This window comes from Papaver somniferum, chromosome 11 (genome assembly GCF_003573695.1).
Source record: "Papaver somniferum cultivar HN1 chromosome 11, ASM357369v1, whole genome shotgun sequence".
Classification (NCBI taxonomy): domain Eukaryota; kingdom Viridiplantae; phylum Streptophyta; class Magnoliopsida; order Ranunculales; family Papaveraceae; genus Papaver; species Papaver somniferum.
Window position 1 is genome coordinate 113,779,376 of NC_039368.1, and position 22,876 is coordinate 113,802,251.

The 22,876-nt window shown below is 38.1% G+C and overlaps 2 protein-coding genes across 2 annotated transcripts; both read right to left on the minus strand.

The window, feature by feature from the left end:
- Positions 1-1,481: 1,481 nt before the first annotated feature.
- Positions 1,482-1,829, minus strand: LOC113324952. The gene has a single exon (XM_026573222.1). It carries the CDS (start codon positions 1,827-1,829, stop codon positions 1,482-1,484), a length of 348 nt encoding a protein of 115 aa, XP_026429007.1.
- A 6,773-nt stretch (positions 1,830-8,602) lies between these two features.
- LOC113320212 (serine/arginine repetitive matrix protein 2-like) lies at positions 8,603-11,701 on the minus strand. The gene is made up of 5 exons (XM_026568147.1): positions 11,474-11,701; positions 11,282-11,387; positions 11,074-11,194; positions 9,711-10,706; positions 8,603-9,075 (listed from the first exon to the last, which is right to left on the minus strand). The coding sequence occupies exons 1-5, from the start codon at positions 11,670-11,672 to the stop codon at positions 8,812-8,814; spliced, it is 1,686 nt and encodes a 561-aa protein (XP_026423932.1). The 5' UTR covers positions 11,673-11,701; the 3' UTR covers positions 8,603-8,811.
- Positions 11,702-22,876: the final 11,175 nt, after the last annotated feature.

The window sequence follows — 22,876 nt, forward strand, 5'->3', positions numbered from 1 at the left end:
ACTCTTGAGGATGAAGGCATCTAGCACAATCAACAGAGTACATAGGCATCCTAGTATGGAGAACAGTTCTAGCTGGCAGAGCATTTCTGGCAGCTTTCCAAAGGAAAACTTGGATCCTACGAGGGACCCTAATCTTCCAGATTCTTAACCAGAGATTTTTACAGGGGTATTGAGTAAAGCCTATAATTCCCATATAATCAGGTTTATAAGTAAATTTTCCATCCTTGGTGAGATCCCAATCCCTCCTATCAGGAGTGCAATGCTGGCTTAAGGGAATAGTGACAATCTTCTGAACAGAAGCATCATCAAAGTGGGTGTTTAATCTTTCAGTACTCCAGGTTCTAGAAATAGGGTCTATAAAATAAGAAACTTTAATGCTAGGGTTTGGTGGGACAAGTGGGTTAGAAGTAGGGATCCACTTGTTACACCAAGGGTCAATAAATTGTTCATTCCCCACAATCCAGGAAACAAAAGGTTTTATGATCTCCTTTATAGCATGAAGACACTTCCAAGTCCAAGAGCACTTGTCAGGACATTTAGCATTGAGAAAATCAGTATTGGGAAAATATTTAGCTTTAAGGGTAGTAGCTAGCATACTCCTAGGATTTTCTAAAATTCTCCAGGCATTTCTAGGCAGCATGGCTAAATTTTTTAATTCATCTTTCCTAAAACCTAGACCCCCTTCAGCTTTGGGAGCACATAACATTTCCCAACCCAATAGATGTAATTTCCTATATTTTGGATCAAGGGTCTCCCCCTACCAGAACTTTAAAAGGTATGAGTCCATTTGCTTACACATATGTTTTGGTATAAGAAAAGCCCCATTTGGAATAAGGGGAATAGCCTGGCCAATATGCTTAATAAGAGTATCTCTAGAAGCTTGGGAGAGAAGCTTGTGTAACCATATAGAGATTCTGGCATCCACAACTTGGAGAATTCCTATGTAGGTTTGGATTTTTGAGGCTTGGAACACAGTTGGAGTGCCCAAATATTTTTCCCCTAAATCCCTATTTTCAATCTCTAGAATATTAGCAAGCAGAGCTTTCCTATGTTCAGGGATATTTTTGCTAAAAAGAATACCAGATTTTTCAAAATTTATTTCTTGACCAGAAGCTAAACAATATTTTTGAAGATAATCTTTTATAGTTTGAAAGTTTTGGACAGTTGCTTTAGAAAAAAGAAGGGAATCATCAGCAAATAGAAGATGTGTCATTTCTAGATCATTGCTGCAAACCTTGATACCTTCTAAAGTACCTTTTTGAGAGAGGATATCAATAAAAGCAGAGATTGCTTCAGAACAAATAATATACAGATAAGGGGACAGAGGGTCCCCTTTGTCTTAAACCTCTTTCTGGTTTAAAGAAACCAGTAGGACTACCATTTAAAAGGACAGAGTAAGAAACAATAGAGACACATTGATTAATGAGTTTAATCCAATGAATAGAGAGCCCCATCTTAGTTAGAACACCTTGGAGGAAAGATCACTCCAGCTTATCATAAGCTTTAAACATGTCTAACTTTGTAGCAGTTATACCATCAACTTTATCATGATGGTTAACCTCATATATAGCCTCATTAGCCAGCAGAATATTATTAGAAATACTCCTCTTTTGGATGAAGGCACTTTGCTGTTGGGATATAATATTATTCATAAAAGGTTTCAGTCTGTTGGCAAGAGTTTTAGAAAGAATTTTATAAACAAAATTACAGAACCCTATTGGACTGTATTTGGTAACAAGTTCATCAAGGGGAACTTTAGGAATGAGAGCTATATTGGTGTAATTAAAAAATCTTGCTATGTGACCAGTTCTAAAACAAGTTTGTGTCATATAAATGACATCCTCCCCACGATATCCCAGTGTTTTTGATAAAATAAGCTAGTAAACCCATCTAGGCATGGAGCTTTCTTTCCTCCCATTTGAAAAACAACATTTTTTATTTCCTCTGGAGTGAGAGGAAGGTTTAAGGATATATTATCATCAGCAGTAACATAATAGGTAAGGAGAGAAGAATTTCATTTTCAAACTGTTGAGGGTGGGAAGAATAAAGAGTTTTAAAATAATCAATGAAGGATTCACCAATACTAGCTCTATCAGTTAGAATATTATTGGTAGAGTCCTTAATCCATCTTATAGAATTTATTTTCCTTCTAAATAAGGTCACGCTATGAAAGTATGGTGAATTTTTGTCACCTTCCAAAAGACATACTTCTCTGGATTTGTATTTCCAGTAAAGTTCTTCTAGGTTATAGAGATACTCCAGCCTAGATTTGAGTCTAGTAGTATTGCAGAATCAGTGGGGTTGGAGATTTGGACATTATGTAACTCTTTTCTAATGGTATATATATTTTGGTTTGGATATTACCAAAAGAATTTTTATTCCAATCTCTAAGGCCTTTCTTAGTATTTAGCAGTTTAGCTTTAAGCTTATAAGCAGGAGATTATATAACATTAGCATACCAATAATTAGCAATTATATCTCTACAAGTAGGATCTTCAATCCACATAGATATAAAGTGAAAAGGTCTAGGCATGCAAACATCCTCATAACTGAAACCTATATGCATAGGGCAATGATCAGAAGAGTCCCTAGGGAGATAGTTAACACATAGTTTAGGACAAAGAGTCTCAGCAGTAGGATTAACAAAACATCTATCTAGACTTTCAAGAATTAAATCAGTGCCTTGTTGCATGTTAGACCAAGTGAATCTAGGACCACAAAAACCAAGATCATGCAAATTAAAGGTAGAACAAAAATTTCTCAAATTTAAAAAATCAGCATCATCTACTTCTAAGCCACCATTTTTATCCTCAGTTCCTAGTAGAGCATTAAAATCTCCTACAAAGAAAACTGGTTCATCTAAAGGGGGTTGTGGTAGTTGACATTGTTGTTCCCAGAATGTTTGTCTAAGGATGTTATTTGGTTCTCCATATATGAAATGAATGTGACAGGTGTTTGAATGGATGATATCAGTAGTAGTGACATGGATACCCCTCAAGATGGGGGTAATAATGTTCAGATGAATCTCTTTTTTCCAGACTAGCACTAAGCCTCCACTTCTTCCAACACTAGATGCATTAAAGGTGCAGGGGAAACCCATATTTTTTAGTTTCCTAACAAGCAAATATTTGTTCATTTTTGTTTCAAATAGGAAGACAATATCAGGGTTAACATTCCTACATAAAAGACTAAGTTCCTTATTTGCAGATTTCTTTCTCAATCCCCTAATATTCCAGATTACCATGTTGACATTGTTAACAGGGAAGTGGCTTATAAGAGCAGGAGTATTACCAGAATCAATTAAAGGAGTAGAAGGGTTGGAGTTTACCTGATTGGTAGGAGTAGACCCACTACCAATGGGAGCCATGGATGAATCACCCCATTGAGAAGCTTGTTGGGAAGAGTCCAGATTAGAACTAGCAGCAAGGTGATGAGAATTATTGGGGACACCATTGTTACTTGGGTCAGAGTCATAAGGTACATTGTAGCAACCATAAGGATCAACCAAGGTATGGGTATTGAGGGTACAATTTGAAAGATTGATGTTTGACATATCCCCCAATTTAGTAATTGGAGGGCAAAGTTGAGCATAGTCTGGTTCATTTGTTTCTTGCTCCTCTGGAATAACCACAATGCTAGCCACATTTGAATTACTGGCTCTAGTACGTTTTCTCAATTCAACTTTGGGGTTTATCTTCCTTTTGAGATTAGAGAGAGCATCTTGTTCTGCTGAGATAATGGAGCCTCTGGTGACGATGGGGTTTGACTTGGTGAAGTAGTTGTTTTGAATCTCTTGGATGAGTTAGTGGTGCGAATTGGACCAGTTTGGACCGGTTCAGAGGCAGGAATAACAGCCTCAACTGTGACATTCTGAGTAGCGACTTGTTTGAAGATAATTGGTAAACCGTTGTTCTGCTGAGTTAAATTTTGTGGAATCGGCCCAACATCGAAGATCTTCATATCAGTGGATCTATTAACAAAGGGGCCCATTTGAAACATGTTAGATGTACCCTTTTGAGCAGCACTTTTAGAATGATGTAGTTTTTCTATTGTTTTCCCTTTGTCACCTATGGGAGTGATGATGGGCTCCAATTGAGTATCAAGAATTATATCAGTATTTTGAGAAGGGGTACCATTAACTTCATTGATGAGTTGTGTTGGCTGATCATGATTTGGTAAGGAAGGCATCATGAGGCTGGAGACAGAAGGGATAGTGCATTTACTGCTTGATGGAGATACTTATTTGATAGCTTTTTGATTCAGTTTTCATGCAGGAAAATTGGCATCTTTGTGATATAGAACACGACGGGAGGAGCAGCAGTATCTTGGCACCTTGACACATCTGCACTCAATCATAAAAGGTTGTGTTCTTCCACTGGTGAACAAGGGAATTTATGTTGGAAGAGATTTTGGCACTTGTATTTTGACATAAACTCTGACATTTTTCTTAAGGGGGTGATTTCCATAGGGGGATTGATCTTCAATCAGTTCTCCCATTGTTAAAGTGAGCTTCTGGAGATCTTCAAATTCTGTACACTCCTTATGTATATTGCATAAGATGAACCACATTAGCTCTTCATAAAAGGAGATTTGATAGTTGGCATGCCATCCTAAAGGTGGAACTACTTTCAATACCATTATATAACCACACACAAACCAGGGTCTCTGAGAGTGGACTCTGTTGAAATAATCCTCCATCAAGAAGCGAATCAGGACCTTATTTCTTTGTCCAATGAAAGTAGAGACGGTTGGTGATTGAGAAAGAGGCTATTGATTGCAGATATAGTACCTGATTGAAGAAGTATGGACTAGAGTTTCACAGCAAAGATAGCCTACCAAACACCATTTCCAGTTACTATCAGATTCAGCTAAGATAACAGTTTTGTCTATAAACACAGGTTCTGTTAAGGAAGATGGTAAAGACAACTTTTCCGCCATTTGAGTAGTGAGGTTTTGGATATCTAAATTTGAATTTTTGGAGTTATCTGAAGAGGTTTGGGTGCTCATTTGATATTTAAGATATAAGTATATGATATGAGAATGATTGAGGGTAGAACTAGTAATGGTGAATAAAATAAGGATGGTAATAGTGAATTCAGAATGGATATGTCCTTAGAGACTCTGCAGACAATGGTGAAAGTAATATGACCATAATTTTCCTCTTTGTTTTTAGTTTGAATCTTAAAGAGGGTAAGGGAATCTGGGACTTTAAGGTTTGATAATTTTTCTGGTGCAATTTGGTGTAAGACAGAAGTAGGAAAGTTGGTGCTAGTATAGGGGAGACAGGCTAGGTTGATGGAGTTGTCCCTTTCCTTACTTTTGCTTATGATAATCCACTTGAGATATTTGGTTGTAGTCACGTGATATCTTTTGTGAGAGTTACATGAAGCGGTTTGTGATATCTTACAGATAGCATGCTTCTGATACGTAAGCATGACAAAATGTAAGTTTGGTGAACCATTAATGTATTTTTCTTCTTTTGGATTATAACGAGTGTGGTACAAACATCCAAACGACATAATGGTAGACAAAAAAAGAATGACCTTTGTTTGGGTTTGAATCATTTCGGGGAAATAGTTTTGGTGGTTAGAATGGATGATGGAAAAATGGGATGTAGTATTTTTTTGGTTTGAGAATGGTTACAACATATCTGGCAAACTTGCCCCAAGCCTCAATGGTGCCTCTCAACAGGTGTTGCCTTCTCCTAATCTGTATGAGACATAAAATCTTAATTAGACCCCAAAAATGCTTGACAAAGTTAGATGACCTACCAGATGCTTCCTTAATAGCAGTTCCAAAAGAAGTAATGGCTAATGGTGGGATTAGGTGTTGAAAATAGAGTTGAATAGGGTAATTATAGTCTGCAAATATTAAATCATACGCATGGTCTTGAATGGGTGTGGTAAACAAAGCGACATGACGCTTAACCAAGTGTCATAAATGATAATGAATAGGCATTATAGGTTCTTTAAAAGGGGTTTTGTCAGAGGGGTTAGCATATCAAGAGCATAAAATTTTGTTTTTTTTATCAGAAGAGGAAAGGATTAGGAAACAACTTGTTAATCTAGGCAATGGCAGATCAAGGTAATGAAGTTGCTCCAAACAATGGTATCGCCAATAATCCAGACAGTCCTCCACTTTCAACCACATTTGAACAAGCCAAATACCTTGTTCCAACACTGAGTACCAACGAACTTCAGCAGTTGAGAGATCATATTCAAGCATAGGTTGATCATCGCAGTCGTGAGATAATCCGTCAACAGGAAGAAGAAGAGCAGAGACATAGGAGGGAAGAGGAAGAGTATGAACGCAAATTTGCTGCATAGAAGCCAAAATTCTTAGCATATGATTAGAGAAGGAAGAGGAATGGATAGAGAAGCATTCAAAGTGTAAAAGATGTGGAAGTGCAACAGACGAGGATTCTGAGGCTTCGGGAGAGGAGATGGAGTATGAGATTGAAGAGGTGAACACCAGTGATATGGACTTTGATACCGCAGAGGAGAAGGCAAGGATGGAGAGATATCATGACAGGAAGCTAAAGAGGAGGTTTGATTTTGAACTTGCAAATCCCAAAATTTATGAAAGGACCATGCGGGAAGGGGAGAGTAGTAGTGACAGTGAGGAGGTCCTGGAGGACGAGACCGAAGAGGATCAGGATGGAAGTGATGTTGATGATGTTGAGAGTACTCCATCGTCAGACGACACATCTCCTATGTCTTCTAAGAGTGCTGATGAATGGTTCCGAGAGAAAGATGATTGGGACTCTGATGAGGATGACTATTAATCATCTTAGCACAAGTATTGTATTTTGCCAAATCTTCAGTTTTTGAGATAATTTTGAAGATGGTCAACAAGTTTTTTGCACAATGGTAATTCCAGTACTTTCTCCAATTCCTCTGAATCTTCCTGCAGGTGGTGGTAGTAGTCTGTAAAGCAGTTCTTCTCTTTTTTTCGGATGTTATTTGCTTTCTTTTGAAGATACAGTTGTTGTGAATATGAAAGGGTATGAAGGGTGTTTTTCTGGTAAGTTCTTCTTTCCTGAAATTGGTAAGTATAACTGTGAAGGTAGTGTGATTTGTGGTAACAGGCAGTACTCAAGTTTGTTGAATTCAGTTTAGTATTTCTTTTGGTTGAATCAAAGTTGTAGTGTTTTGAACAGTTATTTTGGTTATTTTGGACTTTGGATATGTAATGATTTGAATGGGTATGTAAGTTGTTTAACTGGGTATTAATGGGGTTGTAATGAACTTCAGCAATGCTAATTTTCTTTTGTAAAAAAGAGGTTGAATGAAGCAACTTTGTTTTAGTCGGAAAGTTTTTCTTGGTGATGTTCTTTGAGATTTTGAGATTCCAAATGTTATATATGAACACTAGTGAGGCGCCTCTTTGAGATACAGAGAATACTAGTGATGAACACGCAAATGAGGATTGAGTGAAAGTAGTTAGGGATGTGGGTTCTCAGAGAGGAATTGGTTTGACACATTCAGGGAAGAATTCTTATGCACACGTCAAGGTGACGTTGCAGACACACTCTTTCTTCACGGTATAAATATTTGCTACAGTATCAGGTCAGTGTTTTTGATCTCTGGTCACAAGTTTTCAAATGAAGGCTAACATAGGGCATACCCAAAAATTATTGGGCATACTCCACTATTTGAAAAGGGGATGTTAAATAACAAAATGAGAAAGACCCTTAACCAAATTTTTTTGTAATGACAAATCTGCCCTTTATGTATTAGTGTTAAGGTTTATATGTGTAGATGAAAATTTTGGAGGAAGAGGTTCGGCTTACATCTATGAGCCGAACCAATCCCTTGATGAACAGTTCGGCTCATAGATGTAAGCCGAACCTATTCCTGAGAGTTCAGGAATAAAAAATGTTAATGGTTCGGCTTATATAATGAAAATCATATGAGCCGAACATACCATTAAAAATCATTTGGTACAAATTTTTTTCATCAATGGGTTGGTTCGGCTCATAGATGTAAGCCAAATTGTTCATCAATGGGTTGGTTCGGCTCATAGATGTAAGACGAACCTATTCTTGAGAGTTCAGGAACTTATATAATGAAAATCGTATGAGCCGAACATACCATTAAAAATCATTTGGTACAAAATTTGTTCATCAATGGGTTGGTTCGGCTCATAGATGTAAGCCAAATTGTTCATCAATGGGTTGGTTCGGCTTATATAATGAAAATCGTATGAGCCGAACATACCATTAAAAATCATTTGGTACAAAATTTGTTCATCAATGGGTTCATACCATTAAAAATCATTTGGTACAAAATTTGTTCATCAATGGGTTGGTTCGGATCATAGATGTAAGACGAATTGTTCATCAATGGGTTGGTTCGGCTCATAAATGTAAGCCGAACCTATTCTTGGGTTGGTTCGGCTCATAGATGTAAGCCGAACCTAAAGCCTATAAATCAATATTTTTGAAGTGTTCAAGGATATATAGGTCATTGCATACCCATTAGACACCCCTTATAAACACACCCTAGTTAGGAAAATAAATTTGGTATGCCCAATAATTTTTGGGTATGCCCTATGTTAGCCTTCTTTCAAATGTATGTGGAAACGAAGTTCTTAGATGAACAACAAAGTGGGGTGCAAAAGAAAAGAAGGCTTGGCATTTACCCAGAGAGCCCAGCCTATCCCATAAACGTTACAGACTATTACATGCCCATCAGCTTTTAAGGAACAGGTTCTCTCCCAAGTTACAAGAAATAACTACAAGAGGCGCCTCATAGGAAGTACAAACAAAATTCGGTATCGAAAAATACAACCCCCCACCATCCTCTTAGATTATCTACCTTGCAAGCTGGCGGCGTAGAATCGCCCTCCTCTTTCACTATTAAGATCATCTTCTAGTTCACTATCATACAGGCAAAATGTAGCATTGTTGACGCTCTGCTCAGAACTAGCAGTACTGCATGTGGTAATAGGAGAGTCTGACATACTAAGAGTTCTGGTTCTTGCTGGTCCTGATCTTACGCTGTATAAAGATGATGCTGGGATACTTGTCATTTTTGGGCGTAAGCTACTACCTGAAACACTTCGCTTTATGTCCTGCTCAAGGTAAATTGCATCAATTACAGTCTGGCAATTAAGGAATAATAAAAACATAACTTACGAGAAAGGAAGACAAGTACATTTAGATATAAATTGAACGCTACTTGATCCCAGCATGTCACCGCGTAATATTGACACAAGAAAGTTGTTGCAATTCCAGCATGAGGTCTAGGACCCCAGGTAATGAATAATCTGTGAGATTAACCAGGATATTCTGTCTGGAACCATGTGCAGTTTCCTTTTAAGTCAATTGGGGTCAGAGGATATCCTGTGTGGAACTATGCATGGATTTCTTCAAGTCAGTTGGGGTCAGACTATTCCGGCCAATGATTTGACTATGAAGAGGTGCAAGGCCACACTTGTGCTAGTACCCTCTTTAGTTTCTAACTAGTGCCTGGTGGCGTCAGTAACAATAGTTTAGACCATTGAGCTGTTCTATAATGTAACAATAGTTTTGACCACGGAGCTCTTCTATAATGTAAAACTGTGGTTAACTGCTGACCATAAAGATCCTTCTTTAATACCCATGTGTGTCATGTTGATGTCCAACAGGACTAACAAGGGTGTCTCTAACCCCATGACATTAGATTTGAAAAGGAAATTGTTGCAAATAAAAGAAAAGGGCTACGTACCATATGTCTCATCGCCATATCTAAAGATTTTCCCGAAAGTGATCTCCCAAAATTTGAGCCATCCAGGGATGGAGATGACTTTCGAACTGGATTATTACCGGTGCGCAGATCATCTTGCTTCGTGGGTGCCGGTCTTCGCATGTTTACTACTCTATCAACCATCTTGGTTCCACTCAAAACTGGGTTTGGATTGTCAGTACCCTTATAACGTGCCTGACTGACTGCATGAGCAGAGCTACCATAGCTGTGGATACCACTATTTGGAGCTCGCCCTCTCGAAGGAGAACATGATTGTCTTCTTGGTCGACCATTTGACCCACACTCAACAGAGGATCGAACATTAGGAGCTTGAGGCCTTCCCCTTGATGCAGAAGCCGGCCTTTCGGGAACTGAAGTCCTTAAATTTGGGGGAGCTTCGAGTGAGAAACCAGGCATCTCTAAGAGCTTCCATGGTCTGGATTTAACAGTTGGTGAACTTCCCCTTGCTGGTACTGGATTCCTTGTTGTTGTGGGACCTGATTTGCTAACAGAAGAAGACCTGCTAAGAGGAGCTGACACACTGGATACTTTTGATGGGGTTGACGGTCTCCTAGTTGGTGTCATTGATCTTGGTACTAATAAACACGACGTGGCTGACGGTCGCCGAGTTGGTGTTGCTGATCTTGATACAGATTTGGATGGTGGTGCTGTCATTCTAGACGTGGGTGTAGAAGATCTAGCAGAAGGGTTTGAGAACCTACCTGAAAGAGCCATTGACTTTGAGGCTGGTAAAGTTGGCCTTGAAGTAGGTGTGGAAGGTCTCGAAGTGTTAGCAGTTAAAGATAACGTGGGCTGTCTCGTAGGTGTTGCAGGTCTAGATGCAGTTGATAGTCTCCCCCCTGATGATGCTGGCCTCCGAGTCCCTGCGCTGGAAAAGTGCAAGCCAGGGGATGAAGGTGGTTGCTGCCTGAATGCTGGATTTCCCCTAGCACCAATCTCCACCTGGGAGTTCGCTAGCTGCAAATCAACAGATATGAGACTTGGGAGTATGAGTTCCAAACTTAGACTTAGGATTAGGATCATCAACCAAATGATTCACAAATAAGTACAAAAGAATTATGAAATTTATCATTTTTGACCCATGTAATACAAAAATTCAGCCACTTCGCAACTCACTAGCAATATTAGAATGCAAGCATCATAATTGTCTTCCTTGAAGCTAGCAATTCAAACAAAACACACTACCATCCATACTTCTCTAACAGTAACTTTCATGAACGACCCCAAATTCCCAGTACAGTCAAATTACTCAAAACAGCTAAAATTGGAAACATACACTCAGCAATCAACTCTCTGAAAAGTGAAGAAGCCAAAATTGCATCACCTTAGACTTCAATGAAGTTTGACGAGCCTTGGGAGTGCCGAGTCCGAGCCGATTTATCGCATTTCTCTCCGCGTCCATCTCCAATGAAGGAAAAAGAGGAGTGCGAGGAGGTGTAATAAGCCTTGAAATAAAATGACAAAAAATTCAATAAAAAAAAAACCATTTTTTTTCCAAATTAATAAAAGACATGAATTAGTTTCGGCATTACCAATCATAATCACTCTTATCATTCTCCGAGTTCAAAAATTCGTCAGCTTTTCGTGGCCGTGCAGATGACACAATCTTGTATATCGGTGAGTTTTCAAGTTTAGACCCTACACACCCCAGCCATGGCAAAATCAAATTAACAGTTAATGCAATCAAATTAACTAAATTAAAGCTATTAGTATAATCATTTTACCTAGAGATTGACCACCAGAGTTCAGAAGATTGCTTCGATCTTTCTCTCGTTTACGCATCTCGAGGAACAAAGCAAGCTCTTCTTCATTATCCTCCTTCTTCTTCTTCTTCTGTATCATCACAGTATTATTATTGTTTCCAAAATTGCTCCTCATTGTTTGATTTTCCTGTTGTATTGGCCTGATGAAACTTCGATTCATCTCTTCAATCTCTGTATTTTTCTGAAGGTGGAAATGGAAATGGAGAGTCTTTGTTTTTGCTGTTGTTGTCGTTGGGAAGTGAACTAGCATCCGTTGAGTATTTAGTGAACTGGTTCAAGTTGTAATTATGGAATGATAGTAGGGGGGAATTGGGAAAATGGTGAGTTTTTTTTATTGTTTTTTTTGACTTTATTGCTACGGTTTTTGAGAAAGAGCAAGGAAGAATATGAAAATGGACAAAGCTGGTTCTGGTTTCTGGAGTTATTTACGGAAGTACCACGGAGAATTTGAAATTTTTGTCTGTTTTCTGACAACAAAATTCAAATGGATATTTTGACTGAAATGCCCTCCCATTTATTGTACTGTCTCTTATCTTTTACGGGTTTGATAATTGCAGTTGGTGCAAATAACAACGGTATGGTTTTTCTTTAGATTCCCTCGGAGCAAAGAAAAGAGTATTAGAAATGTAACCTTTATAGAACAAGGGAATGTTACACCATGACATCCCTGTCGTTGATTACAATTTATTGGAAGGCTGTTTTAGGGCATACTGAATGAAGATAAAATAGGGGTGTAAATATCAAATTCAATAATTCATTAGCCAAATATTTTTTGTAATGGCAAATCTGCCCTTTTAGGATTAGTGTTAACTAATGATTAGTTATAATAATTCTGATTAATGAGTAATGATTAGTGATTAAGATAATTTAGTTATATATGTTTGAGTAGATGAAAATTTTTGAGAAAGAAAAAAAAAGTATGGTTTTTTTTGGAGGGGAAGGGGAAAGTGAGAAAAAAGCTTGTATTTTGATTCAATGGATGAGGAGGGTCAATCTTCACCAAAAAAACCTAGGAAAATACACATCAACTACAACAATGATTCCCAAATGGCTTATTTCTTAGATTATGAGAATGATTTTACACAAACTCAAACTCAAACTCAAGAACAAACTCAAGGTGATGATTTTTATGAGCCAAATCCAGTTGACCAGTACATATATGAGGAACCCAATGCTTCTAATACACAGGTACACTTCTATCTTATGCTCAATCTCACTTCTATAGCTCCAAATTATCAAAAGTTTGGATTTTTGCTTCATGGTTCGGCGAACCAGGATCAGGTTCGGCTGACATCTATCAGCCGAATCAACCAAATGTTGAACGGTTTGTCTCATTGAATGTGGTTACAGCATGCGCCGAACCTATATTTTCCACTTTCAACCCAAATGATGAACGGTTCGGCTCACTGAATCTGTTTACAGCATGCGCTGAACCTATAATTTTCAATTCCAACCCTTTTGCTAGGCAGTAGTTCGGCTTATATGAAAGTTTCATAGTAAGCCGAACAACATCCTGAACAACCCGGAATAAAAATTATTACAGGTTCGTCTTATAAATTCAAAATCTTATAAGCCGAACATGATCTTGTAAATTTTTGGGTTAAAGTAATGTTATTGGTTCGGCATATATGGAGAACTTCGTATAAGTCGAAACCTCCTAATGTTCAAGGTTCGGCACATAATATTGTTATCGTATGAGCCGAACATTAATTTGTTATTTGTTGGGTTAAAATTTTGTTCCATGTTCAGCACATATTTAAAATGTCGAATAAGCCGAAACCTTTAAATGTTCATGGTTCGGCACAGAATATGATTTTCGAATGAGCCGAACATTGATATTGTATTCCTTTTCTAGTATTTAACCTTGTGATATTCTTTGTAGATCGTGCTTGACGGACCTGTAACCATGGAAAATCAACCTATTCCAGTAGAGATAATTCACGAAGATACCAAGGATCACTTCCAAAATGATTTGGTATGTAAGAACTTGGTGTTTACCTTAATGTTGTAGGAATATTCCGAAGTTTTTCTAACTAATTATTTGTTTTTGAATGAATGTAGAGATGGAAAACTAAACCCGAAGCTCTGGCTTGGGCTGAGGAACACGCGATGAAGATAAATTGTGTACTAGTTAAAGGACGACAAAGCCGAGGGGATCGGTTTGAATTGATTTGTGAGTGAAGTGGAACCGGCGATAGCAAGGCTAAAAAGGGTGTTGTATATGTTGGGAAGACCGGGAGAAAGAATAGGACAAATACGAAGAAAACAAGGTTCCCTTTCAAGATCATTTTCAACCTCAAGAACAAGAATAAGTCTTTGAACGAAGATGATGAATATTGGGTTATGAATAAAGAAATGGATTGTCGTCATAACCACCCACGTCCACGTGATCTTCATGGACATGCAAAAGTAGCGCGACTCAAACCCAAAGAGATTCTAGAAGTGGATAAAATGACACAAGCACGTTTGCCACCGTCTAGGATTCTTAGTAAATTGAAGGCGGGCGACAAGAATAACAAGTCGACTATGCAAACTATCTACAATGCAAGAAATAAGATTAGAAGACTCAATTTTCAAGGTAGGATGGTGATGCAACAAGTGATGTGGTTAGGGGTGAAGCATAATTATGCTTGCCAAAAGAATTGGATGAGTTTGGTCAAGTCACACACCTTTTTCTTGCCCACCCGGAATGCGTCCAATTGGCTCTATGCTTCCCAAAAGTTTTTATATTGGATTGCATGTATAAGACTAACAAATATGATATGCCGTTGTTGAACATTGTGGGGCATACGTCGACAAAGGCACTGTTCACCGTGGCTTTTTGTTTCTTGAAAGACGAAAAGAAAGAAAGTTAGGTTTGGGGGTTAGAACAATTGAAGTTAATCTTCCCGGAGGGTTCTCTTCCTAAAGTGTTCGTTTTCGATCAAGATTCATTGTTGATGTATGTTATTAACAAGGTATGTCTATATATAATACAGGTTCCAACGGCTATATATTTCAAACAAGAGTCGTTCATAGATTTTTGTGCAAATACAGGATCAGGTTCGGCTCATAATAAGGTCTAGAATATAAGCCGAATCTGTTTAAATAACTGCTAGAATTTCAAATTTTGAAACTTCTAACAGGTTCGTCGCATATTAATTTGGAGAACTAAGCCGAACCCATAGACAAGAGTTTTTCAGATTTGTAAACAAGAGTTCTTCAGATTTTATACCCCAACAACATATTTCGATGTAGCCATTTTTCTTCACCTGAACAACCTTGTTTACAAGGAAAGGTTCGGCGCAAAACTAACTATCGAATAAGCCGAACCTATAGGACAATGTTCGGCTCATAATAAGGTTATGAACATAAGCCGAATTTGTTTAAATAACGGCTAGAATTTCAAATTTTAAAACTTATAACAGGTTCGGCGCATATTAATTTGGAGATCTAAGCCGAACTCATAGACAAGAGTTGTTCAGATTTGTAAACAAGAGTTGTTCAGATTTTATGACCCAACAACATATTTCGATGTAGCCATTTTTCTTCACCTGAACAACCTTGTTTACAAGGAAAGATTCGGCGTAAAACTAATACCATCGAATAAGCCGAACCTATAGGACAATGTTCGTCTCATAATAAGGTTATGAACATAAGCTGAATTTGTAAAAGTAACGGCTTGCATTTAAATTTTTAAAACTTTTAACTGGTTCGGCGCATATAAGTTTGCAGATCTAAGCCGAATCATATTAACGTTCATGAATGAAAAGGGTATATTCTGCACAACCTTGTAATGAAGGGTATATCATTAATATTACCAACAAATAAACTTTCATATTTATAGGTTCGACGCAAAACTAATACAATCGAATAAGTCGAACCTATAGGACAATGTTCGGCTCATAATAAGGTTATGAACATAAGCTGAACCATATGATTCGGCGTGTAACTAACAGTACAGGATAAGCCGAATCATAGTTTTTCATATTCGGCGCATAATTCAAATTACAGGATAAGCCGATCTTTATAATTTCCAGGTAATTAGTAACTAATTAGCTGGTAAGATATTGATTAAAACATGAAATTCAAGGTGTCCATAACACAATCCCAGCACCATTAAAAACAAAGTTCAGCACCTAAAAGGCTAGGTGTTTGCGACACCATAAAAGTGTACATAAAAGTTAAGAAAACATTAAAAGGAACTTGGAAACATAAAAGGGCACTTAACCACGACCCCTCTTGCTTGTTCCACGACCACCTCTTCTTCCACCTTGGTCTTCATATTCCGACGCATCATTACCGGGTTGGCCGGTAGCACCATCTCCACTTGTACCTTCACCAACTTGTCGAGACCTCTTAGTGGTAGGCCTTTGTGCGGGTTCCCCGGGTCCATGTCCTTTGTTGATGATTTCACCCCACTTGTTGTAGATGTTTTTTTGTTCTTCCACGGTAATTGGTGTTTTGCAACTTAGTTTGGCCTTCATTTTTTTCAACATTTCCCTACCCGCGGCAACCTATTTATTCATTTACCAACAACTTATAACCGTGAGGTTGAAGACATTTTTACCATAACTAATATATGAAAATAGTATAAAGTGAAGTCATTCTTACCATTATCTTGAAAGCGTTGACTACATCTTCGGAAGTAGACTTGTTGGTGATCTTGATTGCCTTGGCCTTCCCCTTATGAGCTATCTTCTGACTCTCCTTGTTGATAATGAAGGGATGAGAAATTTGGTTATACCAATCCATATAGCCCGGATCCTCTTCACATGGATCATCAACTAAAGGTGTTAACTTAGACACATCTAATGTGTGACGGTCTAAGTTATTCCAAAACTCAAGGGTGGGACGAGGATCATACTCTGGTTCCCAAGATGAAGTGGTGCTTTTAGTTCCAGTACCACTCTTTGGTACAACCTGAATTTCTCATCAAACAAAGGAACCTTTTGGACGCATCCTAATTGACGGAGTACTCTCCGAGGATCGTATATAACATAACCACTGGGATAAAACAATGGCCCATGATACATACCTACCGGCATATCCTCATCTTCAACAACTTCATCTTCTTCATCTTCCTTCTCATATGGTTGAAAAACAACATCATCAACACCCAATTTGTCTAACGTCTCTCTCAAACTTGCCACCAACTATTTCTTGTTCCTTTTCTTGGAGTCCTCGTACGTGTACCGTGCTGCAGTTGGCTCTGTATCAACATAATCGACGTCTTTCTCAAATACTTTGGCCAAGTCCAAAATTGGGAAATGATCATATATCCAGACCTACATCCAAAGAACCACATTAAAAAAATCAAAGGAATTGAAGTGATAGAAACAATTTTTACTTGGAAACATCAAAGTAACATTAAAGTTTGCAAACTCAGAGAACTGTTCGGCTTATATGGATCAAGTATTATAAGCCGAACCATGTAAATAATAAATTCGGCTTATAGGATACTATGGCTATAAGCCGAACCATACTCTGAACTCCCAAAAGTTACCTGGAGCAAAGTGAAGTTTCCTCCGATGTTTGTACTTGTCAACCTAGACGCGGTGGCAAGTTGGTCCAGCAGGTAAGCGAACGTAGCCGTTCCCCAAGCATACTTGTTACAAGTTTCAAGATTCTTTACCAATTGCAGATAATTAGCATTTACCTTATTTCCGGTAAGGTCGGGAAAGATGTCTCTACCAAGAGTGTAAAGCAAGTAGGCAGTTCCGGTTTGCCTCACTTTGACGGGATCCATTACCAACGAACCTTCCCTTACTCTCTCCCTTGTTTTCTTAAATTCCTTTTTCAAGTTAGTCAGCTTGATCTTCTTATTCTTCTTATTTCTTCCACCGAGTGTGAAAACGAAATCGACATCTCTAACGGACCGACAAAACTCCAACTCAGTTTTGTATGCATCTCAACCAAGAAATTCCTCGTACAACTTGTAAAGCTCATCCCAACTCATGTCATAAAAATCAGCTTTCACACTCCTACCCCTTGCTTTAAGGCCTATAATCTTACTAGCCTCATCAGGAGTGATTGTCATCTCTCCAAAAGGTAATTGGAATGTGTAGGTTTCTGGACATAATCTCTCGGTAAAGGCAGAGGCTAACACACTATCATATTCCTTGTGTGAATAATTGATAGTAGGCCATAAAGCACTAGCTTGTACATAAGCAATCACAGCAGGAACCTCTTCATCAAGACTCCATTCCGCTGCCCTCTGGTGTCTTAATACTTGGACTGCACGGTTGTGATCAGGAGTCTCGTATATTCTCTTCACCCAAGATTCGGCATAACCAATCAAAACATTTCCTCCATCTTCCGGAAGACCATGAGGCAAACCATCTGATCGAGGTGTAATTACATCATCTTCATCAAGAATGTGAAAACCAGTAATCCGTCGATCATCACTATCCTTCTCTTTTTCTGGTTCTGCCACCTTCTTACCTTTCCTGTCTTTCTTAGGTTTTCCTTGGGGTTGTGTCTGTTGATGAACTTATTGATGTTCTTCTTGATTAACCTCAATTTCTTCTTGTCTTTCAACTCTTGCTTGTTCAGCTTCTTCTTCTAAAATGCCTCCTCTACCTCCCGCTCCCAATCTTTTCCTACCTCCTCCTCGAGGATCGGGAGTTTTAGAAGTAGAAGGTGTTACCTCCATCTTCTTCCTCTTATTAGTTGCATTAGTCCTGACACAAGTATGAAAGTTATAAGTATGCTTCGAACAACAAAGGGATACAAACTATATAAAATATGGATTTGAAATGCCAAAAACTTGTCAACAAATAAGAAGGTTCGGCTTACCCTCAATAACACATATGAGCCGAACCAGGTCTTGAAATTTTCATTAGCTTACACAGAGAATGGTTCGGCTCATATTACAAAATAATTATAAGCCGATCCTCAATATTCGGTACACAACCTATGCTTTCTAATAAGCCGAAACTATGATTATGAACTCAAACACATATTCGGCGCAACATGAAATCAGAGAAATAAGCCAAATCTATACACTTGTAAAATTTATGGAATTTTAACAGTGATATTCGGCGCAAACCTAATACTATCGAATAGCCGAATCTATACTTATGAATTGAATGATAGGTTCGGCGCAAAATGGTATCATACAAATAAGACGAACCTACACATGCAAAATTCAAACAACACTTATTCGGCGCAAAACTAACACAGCCATACAAGCCGAACCTAAGCACATGCAAAATTTCTGAAATTCAAACAACAGTTATTCGGCGCAAAACTAATACAACCATACAAGCCGAACCTATCATGAAGCAAAATTTCTGAAATTCACAAAACATATTCGACACACAACTAACACCCTCGAATAAGCCGATCCTAAAAATATGGCACTGTGTTATTAGGTTAGGCTCACAATTGATTTCAGATTTAAGACGAACCGTTCATATGCACTTTCAGGGTTCAGTTTCAGGAACAGTTCGGCGCACATCTAATTGTTTTTGTAAGCCGAACCACACCCTGTAACCGCCACACAAACATGTTTTTGACCTAAAAATTCTATCATACCAATCAAAAAAGCATTAAAAACATCAAATACGAGATGGGTTTGTAGAACTAACCTTCTTATTCTCATTAAGGGAGTTGGTTCTCTTCAATCTCTTCTTCCGGTTGATTTTGTGGTTGATTTTGAGTTTGTTCTTCCGGTTGATTTTGAGTTTGTTCATCAATAGGTTGTTCAATTGATCGGTCAGGACGAGATACTTGCTTACAAAGAGCCATTATATAGATGAGTTTAATCGTCGATTAAATTTTCACGAACTGACGATCAAATTTCGGCGATGAAAAAAAAAGAAGAAAAAGAGTTCGGCTGCTGCTATGGAGAGGAATAAGGAAGAAGTGAAACTGATTTTAGGTTATTGATTGTAGGTTTTTGTGTTAGGGTTAGGGATAGATTAGTAATTTAAAAGATTTAAGGGCATCTAGGTAATTGAACACCCATATAGGGTACCCCTTATCAGGTCACCCTAGTTAGGACTAGTGTTTGGTATGCCCTGAAATTATTTGGTATGCCCTAAAACTAGGGCTGCACAAGACCCGCCCATGATACCCAAACCCACCCGTACCCGCTAAATCCGTGGGTTTTTAATCCATACCCGCCCGTTGTGGGTGCGGGGTTGGTTATGAAAAAAAAAAACCGTTGTCTGTGGGTGCGAGGTTGGTTTAAGCTGATACCCGCCTATACCCGCCCAAAAAACCCGCAGATTATATATCATTAGATAAAACTAATCCTAGTCGTCCATTATGAAACCCTAATACTAGTAGATAGGATAACTGATAACCCTCATTCACTGTCTACACTCTTCTCTCTGTTCGGCCTCTCCTCTTCTTCCTCCTCAGTTCTTCTTCTTCACCTACGAACGACAATTATCAGAAATCTTCACCAGAAATCGACAACAACAACTTCGAATCTTCACCAGAAATCGACAACAATCGAAAAATCAACAGATTCAACACTTAATCTTCATCTGTGAACTTCCTAGATATGAATATTTTGGGGGTTTTGGTTTTCTTTTCTCACTTAATCAAGGAGAATAAAAGTTACTCTAAATACTTGAATATAAAGCGGGTTTAAACCCGTTTAAACCCATACCCGTCCAACCCGTAACGGGCGGGTAACAAAACCCGCCCGCTGTTTGTGGGTGCGGGATTGGTTATGAAAAAAAAACCAGCAGTCTATGGGTGCGAGGTTGGTTTTAGCTTATACCCGCCCATACCCGCCCATGTGCAGCCCTACCTAAAACAACCTTCATTTATTGGGTGTTGATATTGATTTTTAATCACTTGGTTCGCTAACTCATCGTCAAATTGGCAGTGTAATGGTTGTGAACACTCCATTCATGTCTTTTGGGGTGTTTACCGCTGTTGGTAGTGTAATGGTTGTGAATGGTAGGATGATTTGGTGTTATTAGGGTATCAAGAAGGTATCAAGCCAAATGGTGTTAGGCCCATTGGAATTCATCATACATTAGCAAGGTTACTTGGAAAATTTGTTGGGGTGTGTAGTTTATGTTTGTAGATTTTTGAATTTCTAGCAAGCCACAGATATCATAGGCTGAAGCGGAATAGGGTCATTGATGATGTTGGAGATCCATGGTTTGAGGTTGCTTTTCCACATTAAGCATAATCCCCCTCTTCAATCTATCTTAGGATTGATTGAGAGATTCTTCGTATGATTGGTAGTTGCACCTTGGTTAAAGGACAATGATCAATGGTTCAGTTAATGGGCTTCAGTGAGAATAAACTTGAAGTGGGTTTCGCAGCAGAAGATTGCCCAAATATAAGAAGAAGCATTTTTTGGGGACCATGGTTTTTTTGAGGGGACCATGGTTTTATTTTGGGTAAAGACATTAGAAGTAAATCTAGGTCACCCCTTTTCTAGATATTTATATTAATATATAAATACCCTCCTAATTAATTTTGAGTGATGATTAGTTAGTGTTAATAATAGTTAGTGTAATGATTAGTGAGATGATTAAGTTAAAGATAATTAGTGAGATTAAAAAATCAGATGTTTTTTTTTAAGAAGTAGAATTATTGAAAGAGTAAAGTTAGAGAAGATGAAGAAGGAAAACATGAAAAACGATGGATTTTACCAACCACAACCGGAGGAAGGGTATTTGGGTACCCAGGTATGCTTCAAACTTAGATAATGTTGGTTGAATTGCTTCAAACTTTCAAAAAAATGAAATTTTTTATGTAGATTTGGGCCAGTTCGGTTACCATATGTCAAGAACATGTAACCGAACACACCTGAAGCTGTAGTTCAGTTACTTTATATGAAGAACAAGTAACCGAACTCATTTGAAGCTGTAGTTCGGTTAGTTGTTCTAAACACGCAGGTTACCGAACTCTCTAATAATAGAATTTCTAGGAGTTACAGCGTTATGTTCGGTTACTTTGTAGTTTTAAAATTTTTTGCGAACAAACCGAACTCTATTGGCTAAGTTCGGTTATTTTGGAACTCAACGTAGTGGCCACAACAACACAGTTCGGTTAGACTGGATTTTTTTCGGTTATAAGGGTGGAGTTCGGTTACTTTATAGTTTTAAAATTTTTTGCGAACTAACCGAACTCTATTGGCTAAGTTCGGTTATTTTAGAACTCAACATAGTGGCAACAACAACACAGTTCCGTTAGACTGGATTTGTTTTTTTTTTCGGTTCTAAGGGTGGAGTTCGGTTACTTTGTAATTTTAAATTTTTTTGCGAAACAACCGAACAAAGAGTTCGGTGATTTAGTTTTAAATCCAATAGAACCGAACTGTTCTTCGTGTTCTTCATTTTCAAGAAGTTCGGTTAGTAAACTAGGTTTTTTGGAAAATCGGCCTAACCGAACATGGCTCTGTAACTCCTATTAAAATCCTATTTTGATGATTTCTATTTGATTGAAGTAATCAAAATCAAATTAAAGTGAAGGGTTTGTTGGAAAATAACCGTACTTAATTGTGATTGCATTGATGTTGTTACATTTCTTAAATAGGCGGTGGTGGTAATCGGTGGTTGGTGGTGGTGATGATCAGAGGTGGTGGTGGTAATCGGCGGTGGTGGTAATCGGTGGTTGGTGGTGGTGATAATCGAAGGTGGCGGTGGTAATCGGCGGTGGTGGTGGGAGGAGGAGGTGGTTATATATATAGGTGGTTATTAGGTTGGTTTTAAATTAAATTAGGTTAAGGATAGGTTAGTCATTTCAACGTCTTAGGACACCCCTTATCACTATAGGGAAGGTGGCCTAATAAAACCATGGTCCCCTCAAAAAAACCATGGTCCCCAAAAAGTGTTTCTATAAGAAAGAATTGAATCACTGGATGAGATGATAGCAAATGGTTCATTGTGCAGAGCTTAGTGCTTTGAAGCAGTACTTGATTGCAGAGAATTCAGATAATGCAAAGAATTATAATAGCAAACTAGTGAAGCAGTCAGATGATTAATAGTCACAATGAACAAGAACAGAACAGGATCAAAAGCAAAAGGGTAGATTAGATAAGTTATTAGGGTTAAACACGGACTAAACACAGCACTATCAAAGATGATATAATTCAGATGATGCAAAGAATTATAATAGCAAACTAATGAAGCAGTCAGATGAATAATAGTCACAATGAACAAGAACAGAACAAGATCAAAAGCAAAAGCAAAAGCAAAAAGGTAGATTAGAGAAGTTATTAGGGTTAAACACAGACTAAACAGAGCACTATCAAAGATGATATCACAGAACTACAGCCTATAGTTGATCGCACGCAGTCTGTGCAGATAACCGCAAACCTAATAACTATGAAGCAGTCAGTGGGTTAAAGATATATCAAAACAACTACAGAGAACAATGCAGGTTATTAGAAGGTTTAAAAGCTTAAAA

What these genes read in the sequence shown, in the direction of transcription:
- LOC113320212 (XM_026568147.1), bottom strand. Translation starts at nt 11,672, where the DNA reads ATGAATCGAAGTTTCATCAGGCCAATACAACAGGAAAATCAAACAATG. An exon ending in CTCTGGTGGTCAATCTCTAG is followed by an intron (nt 11,388 to 11,473) that starts GTAAAATGATTA and finishes TGGGGTGTGTAG; the next exon opens with GGTCTAAACTTGAAAACTCA. An exon ending in ATATGGCGATGAGACATATG is followed by an intron (nt 9,076 to 9,710) that starts GTACGTAGCCCT and finishes TACCTTGAGCAG; the next exon opens with GACATAAAGCGAAGTGTTTC.
- LOC113324952 (XM_026573222.1), bottom strand. Translation starts at nt 1,829, where the DNA reads ATGACACAAACTTGTTTTAGAACTGGTCACATAGCAAGATTTTTTAAT.